The sequence below is a fragment of the Oryctolagus cuniculus genome, chromosome 3 (assembly GCF_051225735.1).
Source record: "Oryctolagus cuniculus isolate XC-2025 breed Fujian yellow rabbit chromosome 3, ASM5122573v1, whole genome shotgun sequence".
Taxonomy (NCBI): domain Eukaryota; kingdom Metazoa; phylum Chordata; class Mammalia; order Lagomorpha; family Leporidae; genus Oryctolagus; species Oryctolagus cuniculus.
The window spans coordinates 166,454,724-166,480,102 of NC_142869.1; the positions used below are offsets into that span (position 1 = coordinate 166,454,724).

The window sequence follows — 25,379 nt, forward strand, 5'->3', positions numbered from 1 at the left end:
TGCTTCTGATTGCATGGAGTATTTAGGATTTGATTCCTAAACTTTTTTTTGAAGACTGCGTTACAGAGAGAAGAGACAGAGAGAAACGTCCTCCATTAGCTGGTTCACTCCCCAAATGGCTGCAACAGCTGGAGCTGAGCCGATCCAAAACCAGGAGCTTCTTGCAGGTCTCCTATGTGGGTGCAGGGGCCCTTAGGCCATCTTCCACTGCTTTCCCAGGCCATTAGCAGAGCACTGGGTTGGAAGTGGAGCAGCCAGGGCTCAAACCTGTGCCCATGTGGGATGCCGGCACTGTCGGCGTAGGCTTAGCCCACCAGCCACAGCGCTGGCCCCTTCCTAAATTCTTTATTGATGGCAATGCCTTGTTTCAGCCAGAAATTAGTGAACCCTTGATTAGACCTTTTGGAGATGTTTCTTTTTCTTTGTATCCTATTGAGCCCAGCTTATTAAGTCCATGAATATCCAAATGTCCTCTGAATTCCTTATGGGCAGATTAGGAGAGCAGTCTAGCCATCCCTTCGTCATAAACATAGGGCTGTCGTCCACTGAATGGAGAGGGAGCTAGAAAAGGAAAAACCTGGGGCCAGTGCCGTGGTATAGCTGGTAAAGCTGCTGCCTGCAGTGCCAGCATCCCATGTGGGTGCCAGTTCGAGATCCGGCTGCTCTACTTCTGATCCAGCTCTCTGCTGTGGCCTGGGAAAGCAGTAAGATGACCCAAGTCCTCGGGCCCCTGTACCTGCATGGGAGACCCGGAAGAAGCTCCTGGCTCCTGGCTTCAGATCAACTCATCTCTGCCCATTGCAGTCATTTGGGGAATGAACCAGTGGAATGGAAGACCTCTCTCTCTGTAAATGTTAGATTTTGTTTGCAGCGCGAGTCATTAACAATACTGTCTTCTGAGAAATGGGAGGAGACGCTAGGGGGAGTCAGAGCTTGATCAGCACGGAGGGGCCCTGTAAGTTCCTTCCACCTAGTTTCTCTTACTTTAAAATGAGAAAATAGGCCCAGTGTTGTGCTGTAGTAGATGAAGCTGCGGCCAGTGGCACCGGTATCCCTTATGGGTGCCAATTTGAATCACAGCTGCATCACTTCCGATCCAACTCCCTGCTCATAGCCTGGGAAAGTGGCGGAAGACGGCCCAAGTCCTTAGGCCACTGCATGCACGTGGGAGATCTGGATGAAGCTCTTGGCTTCGGGCTGGCCCAGTCCTGGCCATTACAACTATTTGGGAAATGAATCAGTGGATGGAAGATCTCTATCTGCCTTTCAAATAAAATAAATCTCTTTTAAAAAAGTAACATAAAATGAGGAAGAGAATTCCAGTGGGTTACAGTTGGACAAGTTAGACCCAGCATTCCCTGGAGAAGCAATTGGGTGACGGTGCAGTCATGGGTCCTTTATGATGGGTATGTGTGCTAAGAGCTGTCCTTGGTCAGTTCTATCAATGTGTGAACATGGCAGAGTCGCTGGGACAAACAAGGTGCCTGCACCACTCGGAGACACAGTTCCGCAGGCACACGGGTGTCACTGCGTGCAGTCCACTGTGCTGCACGCGCCTGTATGGGCTTCTATTTGTAATTCTGTCTTGGCAGTAAAGCCCCCGAAATGCTAGCGTTCACGATAGGCTCGACCCGTGGTTGTCGGTACAGGGTTAAGAGGCTCCTCTCTCCTGCAGGTATATTTCCTGAGACGCACCGGCCTCTCCTCCTTCAAAAGGTCAGCCACTTCGCTGATGGGAGCATCTGTTGTCAGATGTGTGCAGACCCAAAGCATGCTGGGACACTTTAAGGGCCATGTTGACAGCAGGGGGTCCTAGCGGAAGTTCTCCTCACGGAATTGTGTTAATGCACTTAGCTTTCCTCTATTTGGGCAAATACGGTGGTGGGGCTCCTACAGAACACTTAGAGCTCCTTTTGAGAATAAAAATGAAGACATACTCGCAGCAGTACAGCTCTGTCAACATGGATACTTGACGTCTGGACAAACTTGGATTCCAGTCTCAACGTCCATGTGTCGGAACTCAAAGTGGGATTTAGTTAGGGAAGAACAGAATTTAAGGGAAGATAGATGTGTCTTCCGTGAGAGAACGAGGGCAGGTAAAACAAAACCCCACAAAACCGAAGTCCCAAGCAGTTCGGTGGATTTGGCTAGATAGCTTTTCCATTGCTCGAGTAGAACCCTTTGTCCTGCTGGTCGCGCCCCGGAGCCTGGGTTTTCACAACTGCTCCTCTGTCGGCAGCTGCTCAAAGATGGAGGTGTGCTGTCGCCCATCCTCACGCGGCTCATGAATTTCTTCATATTCTCTCGAGGGTAAGTCACTGTCAGAGGAACCATGACTTGGGCACGAAGCGGGGAAAAGCTGCTGCCGTTTTAGTTCTGGGCCACATCCTACAGTTTGCTGTCTTAAAGCACAGGTGTTGGCCGCCTATTCCTAAGTCAGTTAAGGGCCAAACTGCGCGGCCTTGGAGCTTCGGGTCCCGTGTGCCACCCTCCATCCACTCACACTTCCCTCTCCGCATTTTGGTCTCTTTCAGTCTCACGCCCGTTTTCGGGCCCTACACGAGACCCTCGGAAAGTGAGCTGTGGGACATGTGGGCAGGGGTCCGCAACAACGATGGAAACCTAGTGATCGACAGGTGAGAAACCCCTTTGGCTTGTGTTGGGGAGGGGCGGGAGGCTTGATGGCTCGTTTGCTATCACAACAAGGGTGCTTCTGACCTGAGGAGCAAGCCCAAACCACGCCTGGTGTGCCCTCTGCAAGAAGGGAGCAGCCAGAGTGAGCCCCGGGAATTCTGGAGGACCAGTTGCACGTTGCGATGCTATCGCAGTCTGCAGGTGGCCCACGGACTCTGGCAAGCGGTTTGCACTTTGTAGGGATACTAAACGCTTCAGAGCGTGGAGCCAGAGCGTGGAAAATGAGCTTAGTGCCTCTCTGAGCCCAGAGCTCTTCTTTCTGCAGTTTTCTCTGTAGTAACAGTGACAGAGAGATGTCTGTCTTTACAAAGAAGTCCCTTCCCTTGGTTCCCATGGGAATGTGGCGGCTTTCACAGAGAAATCTACAGATAGAGCTATCTGGAACTATTTGAGATAAAGCCCGGTGCTCCTGCCAGCCGGGTCAGTGTGCGTCCAGGGTGCTCAGTGATGGGTTTGCTGAGAACCGTGCGCGCCTGGGAGCCACTGCTCTTCCCACCCTGACTCTCACGGGATCCCTGCAGATTCTCGTTAACGTTAAAAAACTGAAATACAAGACTCTCTGCTAAATTTTCCTCCCAAAATGTAAATACTAAGAGGTGTGATATTTGAAGTTACAAAAATAACAGTTCTGAGGTTGGCAGGGAGACAGAACAGTTAGAACACATGAGTTTGAATTCTAAGAGGCGGCTCTGGCACCTGACCTTGGAGGAAGAGGGATTTCCTCCGTTCCTTCCTGTGGTCGGAGGAGGCAGCTTTGTGTGCATGGACTTCTATACTTAGAGTCCTGGAGGCACATGTCCACGGACAGGTCACGCAGTTCAGTCTTTATTTATTTGAGAGAGGGAGAGCGAGCAGGTTCTCATCTGTGGTTCACTCCCCAGTGCCCACGACGGCTGGGAACTGGGGATACAACCCACGTTTCCCATGGGGGTGGCGGGGAACTGGCTGTCTGAGCCATCACCCACCGCCTCCACCAGTGCGCGTTAGCAGAAAGCCGAAAGCAGGAGTGGAACAGGCGTTCAACCCAGCTACTCCACCGTGGGATCGGGGCATCTTCACTGCTGTGTTTCAATCTCGCTTTAAAAACAAGGAACCTGAAGTCAAAAGATGTGTGTTACACCCTTGAATCACAGAGCTGGTTAGCAGTAGAGCCAAATTAGACCAGGCTTTTGTCACGTAAAATCCAAACCAACCGTCTGCCTTCTAGATCACATCCCCTTCTCGGTGAACACACAGAGCTGCGCATTCTGGCGTTGAGAGTAGGCGTGGCCACTGCTGGAGCTCTGTAAAATGGATAAATCAAGCAGGCCGCTGCCAGGAATGCCAAGTATTAAGCAAATGTAGATCCTGTGTTCCTTCTGGTTCATTCTAGGCCTTTGCCTACGGGTCCAGGTTTCTGGTTCTGCCCGTTCTGACTCTCCTGTCCTACAGTCTCTTACAGTACATCAACCAGAGGAAGAAGTTTAGAAGACGCTGGGTGGGAGCGCTTGCCTCCGTAACTATTCCCAGTGAGTATTTTTATGTTCCCTCCTGATAGGAAAATTGAAAGACTGTGGCGTTAAACTTCTGTCACCCCCAGTTAGGGTTACCCGATTTAGCAGATAAAATTTTAAGTAAATAACAGCTTTTTTTAGTGTAGTGAGTTTGTGCTGTTCAATATTGGGACACACGTGCACCCTCACCCCAAAATCATTTTCCTGTCGGGAATGCACATTTCCCCGGGAGCCCTGTATTGTTCGGTACCCCTGCCCTGCACCTCTGGAACACCCGCGGCGGGTGTGGGGTGAAGCGTGCAGGGCCGGGGGCCGGGGTGCCTGGTCTCTGTGTGTGCTTCGTCAGTGACTGCCACATTAGAAGCTGACTGTGGGACAAAGGCTGCTTCGGTTACTGATCGGTCGGCTGCTGGTGGTTTGTGCTCTTGCGTTCTTTATTCTCACAGATTTAAAAAGAAAATCGGTGTGGTCTCTCAAACACAGTAGTTAGTGCTCGGGAAACTATTTGTTGACTTTTAAATGAATAGGGCCACTTACAGCTGAAGAGATGTCAAGAATGGCAGTGTCCTGGATGGCCAGGAAGGGAGCGGTGCAAGTGGGGCATAAGGGCTGCAGGATGGACCAAACGGCCGTCCCTAAGAGAACTGTTCCCAACAGTTCTTTAGAACCTACTTGATAAAACTGCCTACCTAAAGCATGACTTATTTATAGAAAAAAATTCTTAAAATTTTAGTATAGGAGAAGAATAGACAGGCGAGCTGTTAGTGACTCATCCCCCTCTCTCTTCCCTAGTTCACTTTATCTATGGGCCACTGGATCCTATAAATCCCTATCCAGAGTTTTTGGAACTGTACAGGTGAGTCGCGGAGGTCTTCTTTGTTACGACTTCATCTTGACAGTGGCACACAAAATCACTTGTTGAGAGTTGCTAGCTGTAGCCGTTGTCTCTGACGTCATTGGCTGTTCATCCAGGAACAAGACGAATCAAGGCGTCTATTCTAACATAAACATAAAGGTGGAGAGATTCAGTTACATATTCTCTTGGTTTGTACAGTCTGTTTTCGCTGGAGTGGCTGCTACCTGTTCCTTGGTGTACAGGTAAGAAAGCTACCGTGTGAACCAGAGAGCGACAGTGGCTGTATCTTAAGAAATGCTGTAGCCTGAGCGACGCACGCTGCAGGAGCTGGAGATGGGCGCTCTGTGGAAGGGCGCCTTCTCGCCGGCTCTTACTCCGTAGGGAGTTACTCAGAACGCGCGGCAGTGTGAAATCTCCACTGTATCGCATAAGAATCTCCCCTGCCTTCCGATGGCTGCGTGGACACAACGCGGCAGTAAATGGCTCACGTGTATTTTTAAACCAGATACCCTCTTCTCATCTCCTGGAATTAATAGGAAGGTCCTTTGCTTTCTTGGCTTGGGCACTGACTTGCTGAGGGGATCTGCTTGTCTGATGCGTCCCGCTTTTCTGAGGCGCGGGATGTCATCCTGCTTTGGCCATTGTCGCGGAAGTGTTGTATTTTCAACGTGCTGTTGGTTCTTTGCAGTGCGGTGTGTCTGCAAGGGCGTTTCTACTGGGGCTTCCCACTGGCTCCCCCCCACCCCCCAGCCTTCCGTTCACCTACCTGCTGTTCTCTTCCACTAGGAAAACGCTGCCGAGGTCCACAGTGTCGATTCTGGATGACCACATTAGCCACTACCCACAGCTAGAGGACCCCATGGGCTTCTTGAATGCATACATGGGCTTCATCAACTCCTTCTGAGCTGGAAAGCGTAGCCTCCCTGTCTGACCTCCCCCGAGTCCTATCTGTGTGTGTTCCACTTAGGAGGAGATGCCCAAAAGAGGTCCTGGCCACCCACTGTCCCCTCACAGAAGTCACTCCCCTCACACTGGTGGGCAGTGTACGGGAAGAGGCCAGCAGAGGCGCTGAGTTGACGTAGCACTGTCCTCCTCCCATCCCTCTGATGGCATCTGACCATGTCTGACTGCCGCTGTCTGTGCGTTCTTAGGAAATTCTGACGGGCACTACCAGTGGTGCACAGGGCACACAACCTTCTGCACAGGAGACACTTGTGGGAATTTGCTGAAATACCCAGAAGTGCCCTCCTCTCGCCCAGTCTCTTTGAATCCTCTAGCAAAGGATGGGGAGGGGCCTGCGTACGTCTTCTGGGATGCCTTTAAGGACACGTGCTTTTTCATAGTTTTCTGTCCCCCTTGTTGTAACGTTAGACTTAGTTTCATCAGCTACTTCTACTTATAGACACTTAGTTGACGTAGGTATTGGTTTACATAACACAGGATTCGCAGTGTGCTTCAGGACTGACTGACCTGTCCCTGATCCAGCTAACCAGCAGACCCTCACTCTGCCAGAGTAACGAGCCTTCTGAAACATGCTCAGTTTTTGAATACCCAAACGATTTACAGAATTTCTGAAAATCGTAGGACATTAAGGACCAAGTCCATCTGTGGCAGAGATGTGCTGTTATTAGCTGGGAAGACCACTCTAACAGCACACAACAGTCTGCCTCCTCAGAGCTCAGTGCTTGGAAGCATGGCCCTCCTGAGCCAAAGCGGAGGGGAGGGGCTGGTGTACAGTCCAAGTGACCCTGTGGAGCGTGCACTGAGTCTCGTGATGACTGCTTAACGTCCCGGTGGCTTTCTCACAGCTCAGCAACGCTGGGCGCTCTCAGCAATGCACGAGAGTTCCAGGAACTTTAGAACAAATTCTGACAGACCTATGAGCAAATGGTGCTGAATACTATTTTTTTTTTTAAAGCCACACTTTCATTGTCTAAGTCAAAGCAGGATTATTAAGTGATTATTTTAAATTCATTTTTTATTAGCAACTTCAAGTATAACAACTTTGAAACTGGAATAAGTGTTTATTTTCTATTAATAAAAATGAATTGTGACAAAAGTGGACTCTGGCTTCCCCTCCCCCCCTCTCGCCACCCCTCGGGGATAAAATTTTCCAACATTGCCAGGAGCTTTCAGACACACGTTAAAAGAAAATAATATAATGAAGTTAAGCAGCCAAAGGACAGAATAGTATTTGATTTTCAAGCTCACCCAATGCTGCACTGTCATACCAAAGCTGTCATATCAAGTGAAGAAAAAGAAAAAGGAAATAAACAGAATCCATGCATAAGGACAGATTTTGCTTGATCTGCTGGCTCGGGGCTGAATGTTTAATTTGCTTCTCCAAAGTCATTACCCTTTGAAGGGGTGATTCTGGGAACTTCATGCCAGTAGCCTAAAACCCACCTACAGCGAAGTGTCCATTAACTTCTTGCCCAGGAAGATCTCATCCAACAGAAGCCAAGATAACATCTACAGGTGTTCTTTCTTGGCTTCTGACAGTCACCTGCATGGTTACTCCATCTGCTAAGGCGAGCCTGGACCTCACCAATAAATCATAGCCACCTCTGTATATACCTGAAAGAAAAAAATTGAAAACCATATTATTGCAAAACAAGCTCTGAATGACGCGATTGATTATGCCCTGCTTGGATCTCCTTTCTATTATTTTAGTTGAGCTTTTCTAGTGATTTGTGGGAACTGAATCCTACATATAAATTTAAAATTTATTTTTTATATTCCCATGAGACCAGATTCATAGAAGGTACTCAACAACAGTGGGGTGGGGTGAGATTAGTATTTGTAGGACAGGCCAAATGTACAACCTAAAAAAATAAGAATAGCATGCAAGCCAAGTGTTCATTTTGACTGAGCTTCAAATTGCTACTCGTTAATGGGATGAAAGGATGACGGCAGGACGTGGGAGCCCTACCTACAACCTGTTCTGCTGAATTTTCCAACAAAAACAGATGGGAAGTCCAGTGGAACTCTTACCTGCCAGATAGAGCGAGTGGGAATTCTTGTTCTCTGGGACTTTATCTGACCTCTCACACGGCTGCATGCCCAGAAAGGTGATGATGTTGTTGACGGCTTCTGTGTGGAGAAGATTCATGCAGCAGCATTAGACAAGGTGGGGGCCCACCTCTGCACCAGTGTATGCTGGGAGCTCAGGGGGCGGGGTTGTGATTTGTGGAGAGAGGCTACAGGACGGTAAGATGGCTGGACTCGGACGATGAGGACCTTCTAAGTAAATGATTTATCAAGCCCTTAGAGACATGAGAGTTCTTGTTTTCTTTAACAGATAGCCTTGTAGGTTTTAACACTGCTATTATGTAACCCCTCGTTAGCAAAACCCTTCTCACCTTCAAGGGTTTTGGTAGAACTGAGGGCAAAGGTCTCCTCTTTCTCAAAGGTATCTCCCACTTCTTCCCAGGCAGCAGCGAAGTTAGGCTTCAGTACCTTCTGAATGTGGTCAGACACAGTCACTTCCAGATCTTCCAGCTGGCGGGCAAGCAGCAGGGGTCAAACAAAAGTGCTTTCCGCACAAACAGAAGTGGAAGGGACTAATCCCTCATCGTTCTGTGCTAACATCCCTGCAGAAACCTATGAAAAATTCCATGCCCACAATACTTTGCGTAGTCTGGATAAATGCACTGCCACAGGCCTTAGCAAAGGAAAGCAAGAAAACAGGACATCTGACACGAGCCAAATTCAGATCAACATCTGCAGGCCTGAGGTACGAGGCAGTGAGGCTGCCCCACGTGACCGCCCTGCACCTCTTGAACTCTGCACCCAGCACAGGGTGGCACTTCTCGGGCAGCTGCTGCCTCCATTCTGTGGAGGGTTCTCAGGTCACGATCTGGCTACTTAGCTTGTTTGCTGGAATAGCAACAAAATCAAAAACCATTCTGAATAAAGCCTGTTTCGTATATTATAATTGCATGAACATCATGTAATTATTTTCATCTCTTAATTATCCCATCATAAAGGAAAAGGAGCGTTTTAGTTATCCAGTGGTCAATCTCCATTCTCCTTGGCATCCGTCACGGGATTCAGTGAGGTCCTCCTTAACTGTAATCTGTGCGGGACCAGAAACCTCACGTCAGACGTCCCTAGTCAAATGCTGTCGGAGCAGCAGTGCCTGATGCTGCAAAGGTCAGACCGTGTCTGCAGGGGAGACTCACCACATACTCATCGTCATACCCATCCTCATCTGGAACCCCAGTGTTAGGGTCACAGTCCCGGACGGTGAACCTCATGGTACAGCTAAAGGTGCCTGCAACTGAGAGAGAGCGTAGGCAAGCCTATGTCAGTTCTGCGGAAGCAGATCTGCACCCCGCGCCGTGTTCCACGTTTTCAAGTTAAACATGTGCGTGACCTGTTTTCTAGGGCAAGATCGCTCAAAGACAGTCTGCTAATGGGGCAGAAAAGTGGTCCCAACAGGTATGATTTTAAAGTCTGTTCTGCATTGTGGGTTAGAATAGTACAGAAAAGCTGTCATGGCCAAACTCGATTTTGTATTTGTATGAAGAAAGCAGGGTTAAACATCCAGGGGCTTTTTGCCTGCCTGTCAAAGGGTCTATATGTTGAAAAATAAGTACAGTAAAAAACCACCAGGTAGAGAGCCTACAGATTGTCAAATTACCACTGGCCAAGTACATCAATGTCAACAGTAATGCTATCTTTGGACTGTGGACTGACAGTGGGGCCACAGATCGCCAGAATGGACTTGGCTTTAAGTCAACTTTTAATGTACAATGAATAAGTTAATAATGAAGTCCGAGTGTTGGTAAAGCCAGTGTCTGAAGGCAGAAAAGCCAGTAGGTACCCGTATGTTCTGAGATGACTGGCAGAGGTGACAGGAAACAGTGGGGGTTACATTTTTGGAAAGCGAAGTCTTGAAAATAGGATTTTCTGAGCTGCTTGAAGGAGTGCATTTTGCAAGCATGGATGAAGAAAAGGCATTTAGGATCTAATCCCTCCATCCATGGTCTAAAGAACTTACACAAAAATGCGAACTTGGGAAGCTGGAAAGTTATCTGGGGACAGGCAAGGAGAGGAGACTAGAACCATGGAGACAGCGTATGATAACAAGGGGTCTCCAAGAAGCACGTGGGAAATGTATGTTATGAACAATCTGGATTTCAGACTGTCTTCACAAAACTAAATGTATCTTAATTTCACTTTTCCTTGGACTTTCTGAAGACCCTTTTGTATATGTCAGGTTGGACAGTCGGACTTTAAACCGTGGAATTTTAACTTTAAACTCCACCCACCCACCCATCCAACTGCAGTGTCAGCACACGCTGACACTATGTAAAGGTGGAAAGTAATGTGTCAGACACTTCAGTCATCTTTCTATCTACCTCAGACCCGACTGTCAAGGAGTTGAAGAGTAGGGTTTGTGTGTATGGGGGTGGGGGGGGGGGAGTGTGCACTCACACAGGCTGCCCATATATCTATTTGACATTACAATTTAATGCCACAGATTCTAGGATGTAAGTTTTAGTATAGTGCTGTGTACAGCTGCAGGATGAAGAGCCTGGGAAAACTATTAAAAAGTTGTGAAAGGATACAACAGTTTAATTGGATCTTAAAAAATGCAGCAGATCTTTGGCAAGCAGAGGAAGGTACAGGAGTAGAAAAGAGAAGTGGCTAGGAAGTGCACGAGTGGTTGGAAATACCACGAGGATGTTAAGGCAAAAGTGCTGCTGAGAACAAACTGCAAAGTACTCTGATTCCAATGATTTTCCAAGGGGGTCTGGTGAGCTGAAGCAGTGAAGAGACAGAGGTGAGCTAAGGAAGATACTGCCCAATTCACACTCTGGTGGGAAGACTGCAGAACGGGTGAGAATTCAGAAGACCATGTTGAAAACAGATGAGAGTAGTAGGTTAACCCAAAGAGGAAGAGTGTATCAAGACTGTAGAATTATTTCTGTGTGGTAAGGGGGCAGAAGAAACAATGTTTAAATTAAGGTAGGATTTTCTTTAGCGGAAAAGGGAAAAAGATAAGTGGAATTTAATACAAAATTAGACCAGGTCACTGAAGTGTTAAAAAGGTGAAAGAGACATGGCAGGGAGGAAGGTCATGGTCACGTAAGGGTGACGAATCGGGACAGACACTGAGAAATAAGCTCTGTGACCAGCATGGTTCAGGTTAAGGAGTGGCAAGAGAAATGGGAGAAAATCAGGATGAATGGTAGATCAAAGACTAAGTAAGACCGAAGACACCAACATTATGTACATGATACAGAGAAATGGATGAGGATTAGGTAGAATGGTGTTAGTGGGGATACTGTTTCTGACAGCTTTGTGGCTGGTTTTTAGTTAACTGGTTTGGCTGGTACAATGAGAGGTTGTATGGAATCTAAAGTGAACTCGGGTAGAAGCACTGGTGGCGGGGACAACCCTGCCAGCTGCTGAGGAGAGAAGGTCAGAGGGGCCTTCCCAGGGCAAGAGGACACCCCTGCATCCAGTGTCACGATCTAACGATGTCAGCTTCATGATCAAGGCCAGGTCACAGATCATCACAGGGGATAAGGAAAGAATGAATGTCTTGAGTTCTGACGTGAGAATTGTTTTCAGAAATGGGGCTTGTCTTGTGAGGACTGACTGAAAATGAGAGTCAATTACTGAAGAGATTTTTCAGGAAAACAGAATTAAACTACGGATGCTGGAAGCTAAGTAAGGAGGGAGACGTGTGAACCTGGCTGAGGCACAGAACATGCAGTGTGACCCGTGGAAGCGGTCATCCTCCACCACTGGAGGGGAGACCATGACAAAATAAGTCACGGGGTTTTGACGACTCCAGAGAGTTCATTGAAATACTGATTAAAGAAAAAGTGTGTCAACAGGGCAAAAGATGAGACAGAAGGTGATAGAAGGCTCTGGAACAGGCGGAGCCCAGCAGTGCAGGCTGAAGTGGAAAGGAAGAGAAGCAGTGTGTGTGCAGGAGATCCAGGCCGGTCAGAGTAAGTGCCGAACACGGGGTGTGTGCACCCACCCAGGAAGTCGGGGCGGGGGCACTGCTGAGGGGGAGCAGGGAGGGGGGGCGGGGAGAGGCGGCACTGAAGAGGCCCTCGGGTGAAAAGCAGTCGGGCAGTCGGTCACTAAGGAACGAAGGTTTCGAGCGGAAGAGGAGACGGCACTCCTTGGGGAAGAGGAGTAATACAGGCTGGAAGGAAAGGAAGGCAATCGTACGGGGGGAGGCCTCAGCCGGAAGTTACGGCAGCCTGTCAGCCCAGGTAGGTCTGCCTGGTGTCCAGGCGTGGGAGGCAGGCAGGATGAGGAGGCCCCAAGCAGGAGGAAGCACTGGGCCAGCTCTTGAGGCTCCGCAGGGAAGCTGACGGGAAGCTGACGAGAAGGCCAAGTGCGCGAGGGTGCGCCGAGGGCGAGTGCTGACGCAGGACTATCCTGGCAACTCCAGAGAGCCTGTACTTGCTCACAGAGGGTGAGGAGAGGCGGGCAGTGTGTCCAGAGAGTGGGTGCTGCTGTCGGCTGGGGAGTGGGTAGACGAGGAGGGAGGGCCTCTGGAGAACAAATTCTGCCTCCGTTTCTTCTGTGGAGAGGTGGATGTCAGGGATGACTGGTGGCTATGGCATTGCAGTATAACTGCACAATGTGCTGCTGACGTTGCTCTCGGAAGTCACCTGCTAGGCAAGGACTGGTCAAAAGTGACAGGTGTTTCATTGGAAAATATCACAGAGGAGGAGAAAGAGAAGCTGGGGGCTAGAAACTTAAAAAAAAAAAAAAAGATGAGGTAAGAAGTAAGGTTTGGGCTGGGGTACAGGATACAAAATTTAGGAAGGGAAGGGCATTAAGGAGGGCCAGAATTAGGAAACCTGACAAGTGGCAGAGTTGCATATTTAGTAGAGAGATGTGAGTTAGCTAGATTATAACCAAAGACAGAGAAAGTGGCCATTTAAGAATTGGTGTGGGCCGGTGCCGCGGCTCACTAGGCTAATCCTCCACCTGCGGCGATGGCACCCCAGGTTCTAGTCCCGGTTGAGGTGCCGGATTCTGTCTTGGTTGCTCCTTTCCTAGTCCAGCTCTCTGCTGTGGCCTGGGAGGGCAGTGGAGGATGAGCCCTGCACCCGCATGGGAGACCAGGAGGAGGCACCTGGCTCCTGGCTTCAGATCGGCACAGCATACCGGCCGTAGCGGCCATTTGGGGGGTGAACCAACAGAAGGAAGACCTTTGTCTCTCTCTCACTGTCTAACTCTGCCTGTCAAAAAAAGAATCGGTGTTAGGAGGGCACGCCATCTGTTAACCTTTGCGTGAGTGATACAGCAACAAATGTGACCAACAGAGTGAAAGTCAAGAAGTCAAGCAGGACAGATCTGAGCGCTGGCCAATGGCAGGAACTCTGTGCAGGTCTGGACTAAACTGAGTGCAAACGTATCGAGAATGGGGAGGAGGGATGGAGGAAGGGACGAGATGAGCAGATCCATGAGAATGCCAAAAGGCAGCAGATGACAAGCAGTGCTGTGGGTAACAGCGAGCAGTGGAAGAGCCTACAGAGAACATGGGGTCAGCTGAAGACGGGCAGGTGCTGACAGCAGGGAGACGGCAGCACCAGAGGTGGTCATGGTTAACGAGGCAAGAGGACAGACTGGCAACTATGTAGAGGGAGCCCTGCATAAGGAGCGTTTGCTGGAAGTGAGAGAGGCAGCAGAGGAGGAGGAAAAAGCCAAGGATGGCGGCCAGATAGCACATACGGATGAGGGTGCGTGCGTCAGGCTAGGGGGCAGAACACGCGGGAGAGTAGAGCACGTACAGACGGGCATCAAAGAGGGCTAAGTGGGAACAAGAGGAAACACGAGCTGGGAATCTGACAACTGTGCACTAACCAGGAGTGACGCAGAGTGCGAGCTGGGCGCATGTGCTTTTGCTGTCCTGGAAGCTTTGCTGGAAAAATACACGTAATGGGTGTGGTCGGCAGAGTGAGATGGGAGAGAGAGGCCAGGTGGAAAGGGCAGAAGATGCGGCCGCTGGCGAGGAGCCTGTGGAAGCCTGGGCTGAACTGAGAACAAGTGCACGCAGAAAAGAACTTCTGACGTGAGGGGAAGTGGTGGTGGGCTGAGCGGTGAGAGGGGAAGCGGCAGTGGGCACGAGGGGAAGCAGCGGTGGGCGCGAGGGGAAGTGGCAGTGGGCTGAGTGGTGGGCACGAGGGGAAGTGGCAGTGGGCTGAGTGGTGGGCACGAGGGGAAGTGGCGGGGGGCTGAGCGGTGCGTGCCCACTGCGAGGGAAGAGCCCAGAGCCGCCACCTGACCTGCTAGAGCGACGCACACGCAGCAGCTGAAGGCAGGGGCAACACAGACAGAAGATGAGGCAGCTTGGTCTTCTAGGGCCAAACAGGGAACAAGGTGAAGCTGCCCACTGATGGGAAAGGGCGATTTGAAGAGTGCCAGGTACTGACTGGTGGTCTACGGTACCTCGTTTGGACCTGGGTTCTGGTGGAGTAGGAAGGACGCGTGAGTCGGCTGAGGCGAGGTTTACTGCAGGAAACCAGCTAAAAGCGGCAGAGGGAGTGACATGCAGGGAGCCAGGTCAGGTGACGAGAGATCCCGAACACAGAAACCAGGAAGAGCTCAAAATGGCTCCCACTGGAGAACTGGAGGGGAGGCTCAGTGGTGACGGACGGTGTCTCTAATACAGTTGGAAGGCCCTGGCTGGCAGTGGGGATTGGAGTAGACTAGCTCTTAATTCCACGGGTACAACTCTCTCAGCAAACACCTGCTTAACAGGAAAGCTGAAGGTGTCTTACTGAGATGAGTTTTCCTAAGAGGGTATTACCAGCACCTTAAAATACATCAAGCCTGTACAGTTAGGGAGCATGGGGGCTGGTGTGGCCATGAAAGGCCCCTTGTATTTCTGGAGGAATGGTTGGGAATCATGAAGGAAGCAAACCTCCAGAGTGTTGGTATCCACTGCTATGCTAAAACAATAGAAACCAAAGTAGGTAGGGAAGATACAGTAGAACATAACAGAATAAGGGAGAAGGAGCAGAGGGACTTTAATCTGAAATAATGTGAGCACTGCATAAGTTAGGGTAGGGCTCAGGGCTCAGGGAGCTGAAAGGCAGATAACCTGGGGTGGAGAAACGTGGCAGAGCTCAGGGGTCGAACACGTTAAATATTCTGTGTTATAGACTAAAGGCAGACTAGCTCTTGAAATTCTGATGGGAAAACTCAAATACATACACAGGCATTTCAGTCTTTGAAGATCCCATTACATACATTTATGGATATATAAGTGTTCATTAAAGTTTACAAAACATGTATGAGAATGCATCAAATTCATGTAGTGATTTTTCTCTTGGAAGGGAGAGAGGTAAATTATCGTAGGGAGTGTTACAAAAGTCTTGATTACACACACAGTATTTTAAAAACTGAAGCAGATATGGCAGAGATGTGAAGAAGTGTAGTGGGTATGTGAATTTGGAGGCTGTAAAGTTTGAGTCTTGTTGATAAGAAAGGATAGAATCTTGATAAAAAGCTGGGAACTACTGCTGTGAGCAGTGTGCAGGGGTGAGGAGGACCTGTATTGAGAGTGGGAGGAGCACACCTCACGAGAAGCATGTCTGCCACTCTGCTTACAGACACGCTGATGATGCGCTACTACATATGAACATGCAAATGATCAAAGGGAATTGGGAAGGACTTGCTCAAGTATGATGTTCATATCTGTCATAATATAACTGGGTGTCAATGTATAAAAAGACAGGAGGACCAAGTAGATAAAATTGAAGCTAATATTTAAGTAAAGCAAAGAGGTGTAGGATTTAGGCTAGGGAGCAGAGCCTGCAGTTTGGTATAAGGTTAAGGAAGGAAGGTGGTAAGAAGGGCCAGGATGGAAGGCACTGACCGACATGAGGATCGGAAGTTGAGTGAGAGCTGTATGTAAAACCAAACAGCAGTCAAGGGAGGACACAGGGAGGTGAGAACATGAGGGAGTAAGAACTGGAGTAGGAGACGTCACTGCCCAAATGGCTTTGCTGGAAAGAGGTCCGAAGCCACTGGTGCTGTCAACAGAGTGAGAGGTTAAAGGGACCGTCATGTGGACTACGGGCCAGTGCAGGGGCCCTAGCAAAGTGCAGGCTGCGTGGAGGCTGGAGACAGATTCAGTCCAGAGTGAAGGCGACAAGGAGCATGGAGGAGGCTGGAATACTGAGGCTCAGCATTAGGAGCACACATTTGCAAAAGAGATGATCACAGTCCTTGGGATGACCCTGCTTCAAGAGGAAGGGAACAGAGTTGCAGCACGAGGGAAAGAAGAGAGGAGTAAGAAAGCCGTGTGCAAGTTGTTTACGACAGGGAGTCGCACAGGTTGACGGGAGAAATGGCTATTGTTCCATACTTGCTCACGGTCACGACAGAAGAAAAAGGGAGTGAGGGGAACACGGCATGGATTGGAGGGAGCTGAGAGGTTGTGATGACAAGACGGATACGACGTGATTAAAGAAACCAGAGTCCTGGGCTGGAAGGATTGGCTCTAGACTGTGCAGGCAGTCTGAGGAGGAAGGAGCTGGGTGGGCTGGCCCCCGGCGGGCAAGGTGGGACTGAAGTGAGGCCAGACTGCAATAGGTTACGAGAGCCCTGCGGAGCAGCCACTGGTGGAAACCTTTACAACCCCGGGTCAGGTGGTTTGGGTGTGGCGTGGATACTCTCTACACAGACAGATGAATGCTGCTGCATGAGGACTGGCTGAGAGCATAAGGAGGTGGCCCTCGTTATGCAGAATCTGGCATTTATGTATGTGTGAGGGTGAAAGACGTGAAATGTTGACAATTTGGTGGAGAAATAATCAAAGGCAGCTATTAAAGACCCACCCAAGTGTGAGGCAAAATTGGCCAAGAAGTTAAGAAATCGTGGCTGAAAGTAAGACAAGTAACTGAGACTGTACATTTAAAAAAAAAAAAAAAGAAGAGGGTTGGATGGAGAGGAAAAGTGCATGGATTAGGCTGGGTTTGGAATCGGCAGAGTGTAAAGTGGCAAATATGACTTGAGACCACCTTCACACAATTTAAATACCTGATAATGTGAAGAGTTTTTACACACATACGGCTGTGCGTGATATGCGTATGTTGCGATTCTAGCTCTCCTACCACTAGGCTCACTTCCTATGCTCAAGGGTTTCAACGTGTGCCTTCCCCACAATATGGTTGTGACAGCTCAAGCAACTCGCCCACTGGTAAGTAAGCATTCCCAGAATATTCCTTTCTATATTTTATTAGGAAGATGTGTATGCATTTGCGTCGGGATCATTTTGTACCACTCACATGCGTGTATGCTAGTGGACAGATTACAGGAATTAGGCCGTTGTCCTTTTGAATAATTTAAAAAAATACTTAAATGTTTTTATCATAATGTTTTAGTGATGGTTAAGAAAACAGGTTGGGTTTTTAAAGGGAGCCGGAGGAGGAGGGCTGTTTCAAAGGTAAGGAACTGCAACGTGTTTACTACTAGACATTGTTATTTAAGCATGGAGGCTTTATGGGACCGTGTGGGGTGGCTGTTAGAAGAAAGGGAGGAGGTAACAGCGGTAACTGGGATTCAGACGCGGGCAGGGCAGTGGCCAGGAAAGTGTGTTTTCATGACAAGTGCAGCGTGCAGAGGAAAGTGGAGATGATGGCAGTGCAGTGGACGTAAGGCCAGCGCCCGACGGCCTGCCAGGCCCAAAACAGGATGGGAGCAGGAAAGACTGCAAGACAGCAAGTACTACTGGGGGGTATCTGTGCGTGTACAGGAGTGCTACACAGTGTCTGCACAGTTGGTAAAACAGGTTCTCCCAGAGCAGAATAGGAGGACCAAGAAAGTGGGTAAAAAGTCAGTGTTCAATTTACCTTTAGATGGGAAAAGTAATGTGAGGATGATGGACAAGAAACAAGAATTGACACTGTAATCTTATCAGAGGAACAAGGGAAAATGCAGAAGGAAACTCGATAAGAGTGCTTTGGGATTTAACCACATGGCAGAGTTAACTTGAGTAAATACAGGGCTATGCAGCATCCCAGTAAGAAAACCCATCAACGATGAGGTCTGCACAAGAATGGGGGCATGGGGCTGAAGATGGACCAAGAGTGTTTTAGGGAAAAAGGGTGAGGATGGAGAGGAAGCGGCCAGGAGACAGCTCTGAGGGTCAGCGCAGAATCTCGGGAACAGAGTGCAAACGCGAGGCTAAGCGGAATATTTAAGTCCAAGGCCAAACAGAGGAGAAGGGGGAGGGTGGGGACAGGGAGCTGCAGGATGGGACTGGAACTCACACGTCGTATCCAGCCAGGACTGCGGCTGCCGCACAGAGACGGCGGTCAGCAAATGGTGGGGCGGCGTGGGCTGGGCGTGGGGTGAAGCGGTGTTCAGGATGTCAGAAGAGAAAGAAGTGCAGAATGGATATGCCAAATTAGGATGCACAGGGGACCAACGCAGTCCCCGAGAAAAGCAAAACTGAAATGAAGTGTCAACAGCCATGCAGAAAAAGTGACAGGAACAGAGGCAAAGAGAGGCACGGATCTGTGTTAGGGGTGGAAACGATAAATACTGCAGTGTCAGGAAAGGGGAGGGAGAGTGGGCGCGGGGGCAGCGGGAGGCATCAGAGTCCAGACTGTCATCAGACACGGGGGAAGGGCCTGTGAGACAGGACGACGAGGCTGACAGCGAGCACGTGGATGTAGCCGAGAGGCACCTGGGGTGGGGTGGGGTGGGGTAGGGTGGGGGCTGAGTGGGCGGTGAGGCTGAGGTGGGCGTGTGGGTGAGGGCGGTGGTGGCTGTGCCCCGGGAGGGAGGCAGGGCTGAAGGAATGAGGGGTCAGGGAGGGCAGCATCTTGATGAGGGAGGAGTGTGAGGAGGGGGAAGGGGGCATCCGTGTCAGGTGACGCTGGGCCGTGGGGGGCCTGGAGGGAGAGAGAGAAGGGAGATGTGGGCCAGGTGGGAGAGTCGAGGCAGGTGCTCCCTCAGTGCGCTGTCCCGGGTGGGGAAGAAAGGTGTTGGAGTTCGTAGGGAAGCACCGCTGTGCAGAGCTGAATGAACCCTACAGGGCTCGGGGCTGTGGGCCTTGCTCCCTGCTGAGGACCTGGCTCGGTGCAGTCTCTGAGCTGAACTGCCTGAGCGCTCCAGCGCGGGACCGGGGCAGGTTAAGACGGGAAGACACCTGAGAGGACTAGTGACTGACCCCAAGTTCATGAACTCGGACAGCACCCAGATCTGGCAGATCGTGGACACGCTGGTTCCTGGCTATGCAGTAGGGGAGGAAAGCCACAAAAATAAGGAACCTTTCTCGGGAGATGGGGGAGGAGGTGAGAGCTTTGAAGTCTCTTGGAGCTGATGGCGGAACACAGGTGGCCCAGTGGCAGGAGCTATGGTAAAGAGCAGAGCAAGGAGAAACGGATCTGGTTAGGCTCTGTGCCAAGGGCGACCCGGCCCGGATGAAGGAGCAGAGTGAGCATGGAGGCCGCACACCCGAGCATGCAGGAAACCCGTGGGAGAAAAGAACGTGGTGTGGCGAAGGCCAGTGAGCGATGCATGAGGCAGGAGAACGTCCGAGGAGCAGAGCTGCAGAGGCAGTGGTCCCGGGACTTGCTAGAAACGACCAGTTCAAGGAAGGCTGTGGCGAGGCAATGAGAGGGCAGGGAGAGCAACTGAGACAGGAAGTGACTGTGGCCAAGATGGCAGCACCAAGGATGAACTCAAGAAAATGAGAGAGAGAGAGTGCAGAGGCGGCGCACCGAGGGTGCGTCTCCAGCAGCTGATGTGGGTGCATGCAACAGAGGAAGGCGTGCTGGAGATGGGCTGTGTGAGGTTTAACACAGAGTGGAGAGACGGTGGAATCTGGCTGCCATGGGCATGTGGCAGGTGGGAGGCAAGGGGAGTCGGAAGAGAGGCTGGAGGTCTTACCACAGTGGCAGAAACATCACATGACTTCAGGGGGAAGGGATGAGCATCCGGGAAGGTGCCAATAAAGGGGAAGGATGCAGCTTGCAAAGTTGGGGTGCTAGCAGATCGCAGGGGGCTGGGCAGTGGGATGGGTGGTATCCAGGCTAGGCCATAGGACAAGAGCAGAGCAACACAGCTCACGTAGGTGCAGAACTGCTCCATCAGGAGAATGTAGGCTAACCGGCAAGACCAGGATGTACCGCATGCTGAGATGGCACTGTCCGTTAGTGTCGGGGACTTGGGGACAGGCTCAGGCAGACTGAGCCCCGCGTCTGGGTAGGAAGATGCTGCAAGTGGTGGAGAGAGATGGAGAACCAGTGAGGAGGCGGTGATGGGTGGCATTTACTGAAGCCCTACTTAGGCTGCTCAGGGACAGCTGAGAGGAGGGAGGTGTAGCCTGTAGTGAACAAACCTGCAGAGGGACACCGGGAAGGCAGGGGCTCTGGAAACCCTGGCACCCAGTGGGACATCACAGGTTTAGGGCAGGAGGTATCAACATGTCACTGTGCTCTGGAGGTATGTTTCGGGTGTCTTGATAGAGAGTAAGAGAGCCCTGACGCAGGACACAATGGAGAGGTGGGTCCTGAAGCCTGAACACGGGGGTGGTAACGCAGTGTGGCCAAGAGGCCAACACAAACAAGAAGGGCCCACAGAGTAGGGAGCTACATGTTCCGAGCAGGGCTTCACTTGCTGGATGGCGGCAGGCGAAGTGAGGAGCAGAGGAAAAGACAAAGTGAGCCAACCGCCTGCCGAGTGCTGTGGGGATCCACTCGGGGGAGACGGGAGGGAACAGGCGGCCTCGGGGAGACTGCTGCGGGATCCGTGGGCGATACGGACCAGCGCGAAAGGCGAGCTGGAGGCTGAGAGGTCGGAGCAGCTCAGAGAGTGCACACGCCCCATGGGGCAGGAGGAGCTCGTCGGGCGGGGACTGGCACTGGTGAGGGGAGAAATGGGGCCACAGGGATGTGGCAGGGAGGCTTCTGTTGGCCACAGAGACGAGAAGTCCCTAGGAAAGAAGGTGAGCTGTAACGGGCACCAGGTAGGGAGGGCAGGGGACAGGGCAGCAGGCTGCACAGCCTCCCGGAGGGCAGGGCAGGAGGGGAAGAACTTCAGAGCGCACAGGCCAGCACGAGGGCTCCGCGCAGTGAGAGCACTGGGCGAGGGGCAGGTGGAATGGGCAGGGGCAGGAGTTCCACGTTACCCCGCATGCTGTTGTGAGGGTCAGAATTCGGGCTGAACTCCACATTACAGACCTGGAGGGGAACATGGAGGAGGGTGAGCAGGGGGCATCAGTCAGGACTGGCTGGTCTGGGTGGCGGGGAGGAGCTGGGAGTGCCAGGGTGGGGGTGGGGGTGAGGGTGAGGGTGAGGAATACTAACTCGATCCGAGGCAGTGAGCAAAGCAGCCCCGTGTGCTGTGCCAGTGGAGAGCGCTGAGGGAGGTACGCACAAGTCGGGAAAGACTGCGAGTCCACACTGGGAGACATGGGGGTCTGCCGTGGCTGTCGGCAAGGGAGAGGCAAAGGGCCGGCTTGACACAGCAGGGAAGGATTGGAGGACCAAAGGGAACCGCATGGGCACTCTGACCGGGAGAGGTGAGGGCGGATGAAGGAAGAGGGACGAGTCAGTACCCAGAGGGACCAGGCTGGTGCAAAGCAACTGACAGAGCGAACCTGTGAAGGACTCTGCTGCAGACGGAGAGGGTGTGGCGTGCAGGCAGGGAATGCGGGAGCCAGGAGGCTCCAGGCCCAGAGCACCGGGCCTGCAGCAGAGGGGAGCGCTGAGGTCCGGGGCTGAGGACAGCAAATGCGACAAGATGCCGGGAGCAGGGTGTGTTGGGTGCTGACCGCCCCAGCTTCTCTGTGAGGGCGAGGAGTTTGGGCCATGCTCTCTGCTAAGGATCTGGTGGTAAAGGGGGCATGGTGGGGGCCGGCACAGGGTGGCTGCAGGGCTGGGATTAAAGGAGTAGGGAATGGGGTGAACAGTGGTTCTGTGCAGCGGGGGGATGAGCTGAGTTCCAGGCACTGAGAAAGAACTGCTTCCCTGGTAGCTGCGAGATGAGAGCTGAGTGTTGATGGTGAGAACCACCCCAAGCAGTCATGGAGAGCAGCCTCAGGGCTGGTGTGAGTGACACAAGGACTTGAGGACAAAGGTCTGGCTCTGCAGTTGCACCGTGTACTTGGTTTGAGAAGAGGAGGGGTGAGGACCGAGGAAAACGGGTAGTACTGCGTGCTCAGGAGGAGAATGACAGCACAGTATATTTTCAGAGTGCCTGGGATCACACAGGGGGTGTGGGTGCAACAGGGGAGGGTAATGGGACCATTCCCAAACTGTCCTGCAGACGGGGTGAAGTGGCGTGCAGGGAGGGAATGGGGGAGCCAGGAGGCTCCAGGCCCAGAGTGCGGGGCCCCCAGCAGAGGTGCTGAGGTCCAGGGGTTGAGGAGAGCAAATGCAACAAGAGGAACAGGGAGGGTAGGAGGCGTCCATGCAGTGACACCCAGGGTGGGGGTGGCTGTCACCTTCACCCGAGGGGGCTGCGGGCAGGGCCCCAGGAGGCCTAGCTACACATGGTGGGGGGGGGGACAGAGTCCTGCTCACACCGACTGAAACCCAAAGAGCCACAAACAGCACCAACACCCGACCCCAGAGGCTGAGTGTGATGGGTGAGGGTCCCTGCTGGAGGGGAGAGTGGGGGTGGGGCAGAGGTGCTGGGAGCCGGGGCACCGGGAGGCATCAGAGTCCAGACTGTCATCAGACGCGGGGGAAGGGCCTGTGAGACAGGACGACGAGGCTGACAGCGAGCACGTGGATGTAGCCGAGAGGCACCGGGGGTGGGGTGGGGTGGGGTGGGGGCTGAGTGAGCAGTGAGGCTGAGGTCGGCGTGTGGGTGAGGGCGGTGGTGGCTGTGTCTGGGAGGGAGGCAGGGCTGAGGGGATGAGGGGACAGGGAGGGCAGCATCTTGATGAGGGAGGAGTGTGAGGAGGGGGAGGGGGCATCGTGTCAGGTGACGCTGGGCCATGGGGGACCTGAGAGAGAGAGAGATGTGGGCCGGGTGGGAGAAAACGAGGCAGGTGCTCCCAGAGTGCATTTTCAGAGTGGGAAAGAAAGGATCCACAGAGAAACGTGAGGTTGTGCGGAGCTGGAGGGAACCCTCACCCGGGGCCACGGGGGTGTGAGCAGGGGCTGCTGGCTGGGGTGCGTGGATGCAGTGGGGTCTGTGTGGCGCTGGCAGCAGGACAGGTGCAGGGGCGGGTGCAGGGATGGGTCTAGGAGGTGGTGACCCTGGGAGGCCGGCTGCATCGCTGCCTGGGGGTGGGGGCAGGGGGAGGTGTGATGGTCTCCTGTCCTGCAGGAGAGGTGGCGGCAGCAGGATTTGCCAACCTGGGCCCAGCAGTTGAGTGCAGGACAGGATGAGTGAGAGCATGGGGGGGGGGGGGGGCGTGACCCAGTGGGGAAAGAGGTGGTACGGCGGGGGAGGAGCCTTACAGGTACAGGATCAGAGTGGTGTCAGAGGACCGGAGAATGCCCTGCGATGGCAGAGGTGAAGGTGCAGTGGGAGGGAACCGAGGAGCCACGTGAGGAGAGGGTCAGCCCGCGGGAGGGAACTGGGGAGCCCAGGGGCAGTGACGGAGGCCTACAGAGCACGACACTGCAGAGATGATGATGGCTCAGACTCTGGGACCACGTGGCGATGGAGGGCAGTGTAAGACCAGGAAAAATCGGGAGGAATGGCTCCAGGACTTAAAAGGATGGTCTCCACGGTGCAGGAATGAGAAGGTGGATGGCTGGCCTTGAACTTAAGACAGCAGACAGCATCAGCACAGCACGTTTGGGGAAAAAGGATGGCAAGGTGGTGGCAGTGTGTGCAGTCCACTGACTGACAGGGAGGTGGCAGTGCAAGGATGATGGGATGTTGAAGTGTCAGTGCAGGAAGAGAACAGCAGGAGACAGCACAGTGGGTAGCCCAGGACACTGGATTGGTATCCAGCCTGGAACAACACCCCCTGGAGCTGGGCTGACATGTAAGGTGGTAGGTGGACGGCCATTAGATACAGGGTTTCATAGAGACTTGAGACTCTAGGATACCATATCGGCAGCGGTTTGAATCACGGCTGCTCCGGTTCTTGTCCAGCTCCCTGCTAATGTGCCTGGGCAGGGCCTGAGTCCTTGGGCTCCTGCCACCCAAGTGGGAGACCTGGATGGAATTCCTGGCTCTTGGCTTCTTCCTAGTCCAGCCTTGGTTGTTGCGGCCACTTGAGGAGAGAACCAGAGGCTGGAAGATAGACCTCTCTCTCTGCCTTTCAAAAGTAGGTAAATCTTTAAAACAAAAGAATGGAGTAGGAGGTGCCTCAGGCTAGTGAATTCTCGTGAACTGTATTTCCCTAGGGAGTGGCGGTGCCGAGGCTCAGCATGGTAAAGGTGCCTTGTGTAAGAATGTAGAGATCCCAAACCAAGATCTCGGGAGGCAAGTCAGTGGGCTGGTGGTCTCACGGAAGCAAAGCAGGGAGAGGAAGCAAAGCTTTGGTACTTGCAGAACAGGGCCCACAGGAGAAAGGGGGCCAGCGGCCCCAGGTGTCTGATTGCACAGAGGAATCTGGCCATCTGCAGTGAGAGGCAACCTCGAGGCCCGGGATGGGCTCAGTCTGACTGAGTCTTGGGCGTGGGCAGGTGGTGAAGGCGTGGCAGGGAATAAACGCGGAGGAGACGGTGTGCACGCTTCACTGTGGCTGTGCCCTTGTTGGAGGGGGGCTGAAAGGATGGAGGGGCAGGGTGTGGTGAAGACGGCTGGCCGTACGGCGGGGCTCAGTGAGGTACAGGGTGGGGACCCCTCGAATCCAGTGGGCACAGAGGGTCAGGGTGGAAAGGCCTGCAAGGGAGTGAACACTTACGGCTCTGGGAGCTGGGCTGCATTTTTAGGTGGTCTGAGTGGAGAGGAGGGGGAAAGGCAGGCCAGGACACAGACGAGCGGTTCCTGTGTGTGAATATGTTCTCGGCATCAGAACTTGGTGCTGCAGCGTTGCACAGGGGAGAGGGAATGGTACTGGCTGGCTCCAAAGGGCAGTGGGAGGGCAAGGTTAAAGGACTTGGTGAAGCCACCTGCAGAGGGATGGAGGTGATGGTGCAGAGGACAGGACGCAGAACAGTAAACTGTGAACTGGTGGCAGAGTTGGTGGGAACCTGCCTAGTGCAGCAGGAGGCAAAGAGAAAGGTTGGGGTGGGACAGGTGAAGGAAAAGACAACATCATGGAAGGCCATGGTGGAATCAATGGAGGATCCAGACAGGTGGCAGGAGAGGGGTCTAGGAAAGTACGGAACGCGTCTGAGAGGTGAGTGCACACAGCTGGGGAGGAAGGCGCAGCTGTGGTGTGGACCACTGCCTCCCAGGATGGCCCCATCCCACACAGC

At 52.4% G+C, this 25,379-nt stretch overlaps 2 protein-coding genes across 7 annotated transcripts in view; one reads left to right on the forward strand and one right to left on the reverse strand.

Moving 5' to 3' along the window:
* MEST (mesoderm specific transcript) overlaps window positions 1–25,379 on the forward strand; it is an 80,584-nt gene that overhangs the window by 39,604 nt on the left and 15,601 nt on the right. For 3 of the 5 annotated variants that reach the window (XM_089328591.1, XM_089328593.1, XM_089328590.1), the window contains exons 7-12: window positions 1,676–1,716; window positions 2,240–2,310; window positions 2,535–2,636; window positions 4,126–4,202; window positions 4,980–5,043; window positions 17,142–17,236. In XM_089328591.1, the coding sequence (XP_089184717.1) occupies window positions 1,676–1,716; window positions 2,240–2,310; window positions 2,535–2,636; window positions 4,126–4,202; window positions 4,980–5,043; window positions 17,142–17,236 (450 nt within the window). Of the gene's footprint in view, window positions 1–1,675; window positions 1,717–2,239; window positions 2,311–2,534; window positions 2,637–4,125; window positions 4,203–4,979; window positions 5,044–5,829; window positions 7,103–17,141; window positions 17,237–25,379 lie in introns of those variants that run through there. The other 2 variants (XM_089328589.1, XM_002712095.6) reach the window with 1 other exon arrangement.
* COPG2 (coat protein complex I subunit gamma 2) overlaps window positions 7,004–25,379 on the reverse strand; it is a 122,069-nt gene continuing 103,693 nt past the window's right edge. Inside the window, exons 21-24 of one of the 2 annotated variants that reach the window (XM_070071310.2) lie at window positions 9,228–9,325; window positions 8,406–8,544; window positions 8,038–8,136; window positions 7,004–7,620 (exon numbers count right to left, since the gene is read on the reverse strand). In XM_070071310.2, coding sequence (XP_069927411.1) covers window positions 7,490–7,620; window positions 8,038–8,136; window positions 8,406–8,544; window positions 9,228–9,325 — 467 coding nt within the window. In that variant the 3' untranslated portion in view covers window positions 7,004–7,489. The remainder of the gene's footprint in view (window positions 7,621–8,037; window positions 8,137–8,405; window positions 8,545–9,227; window positions 9,326–25,379) is intronic. The other variant, XR_016231046.1, reaches the window with a different exon arrangement.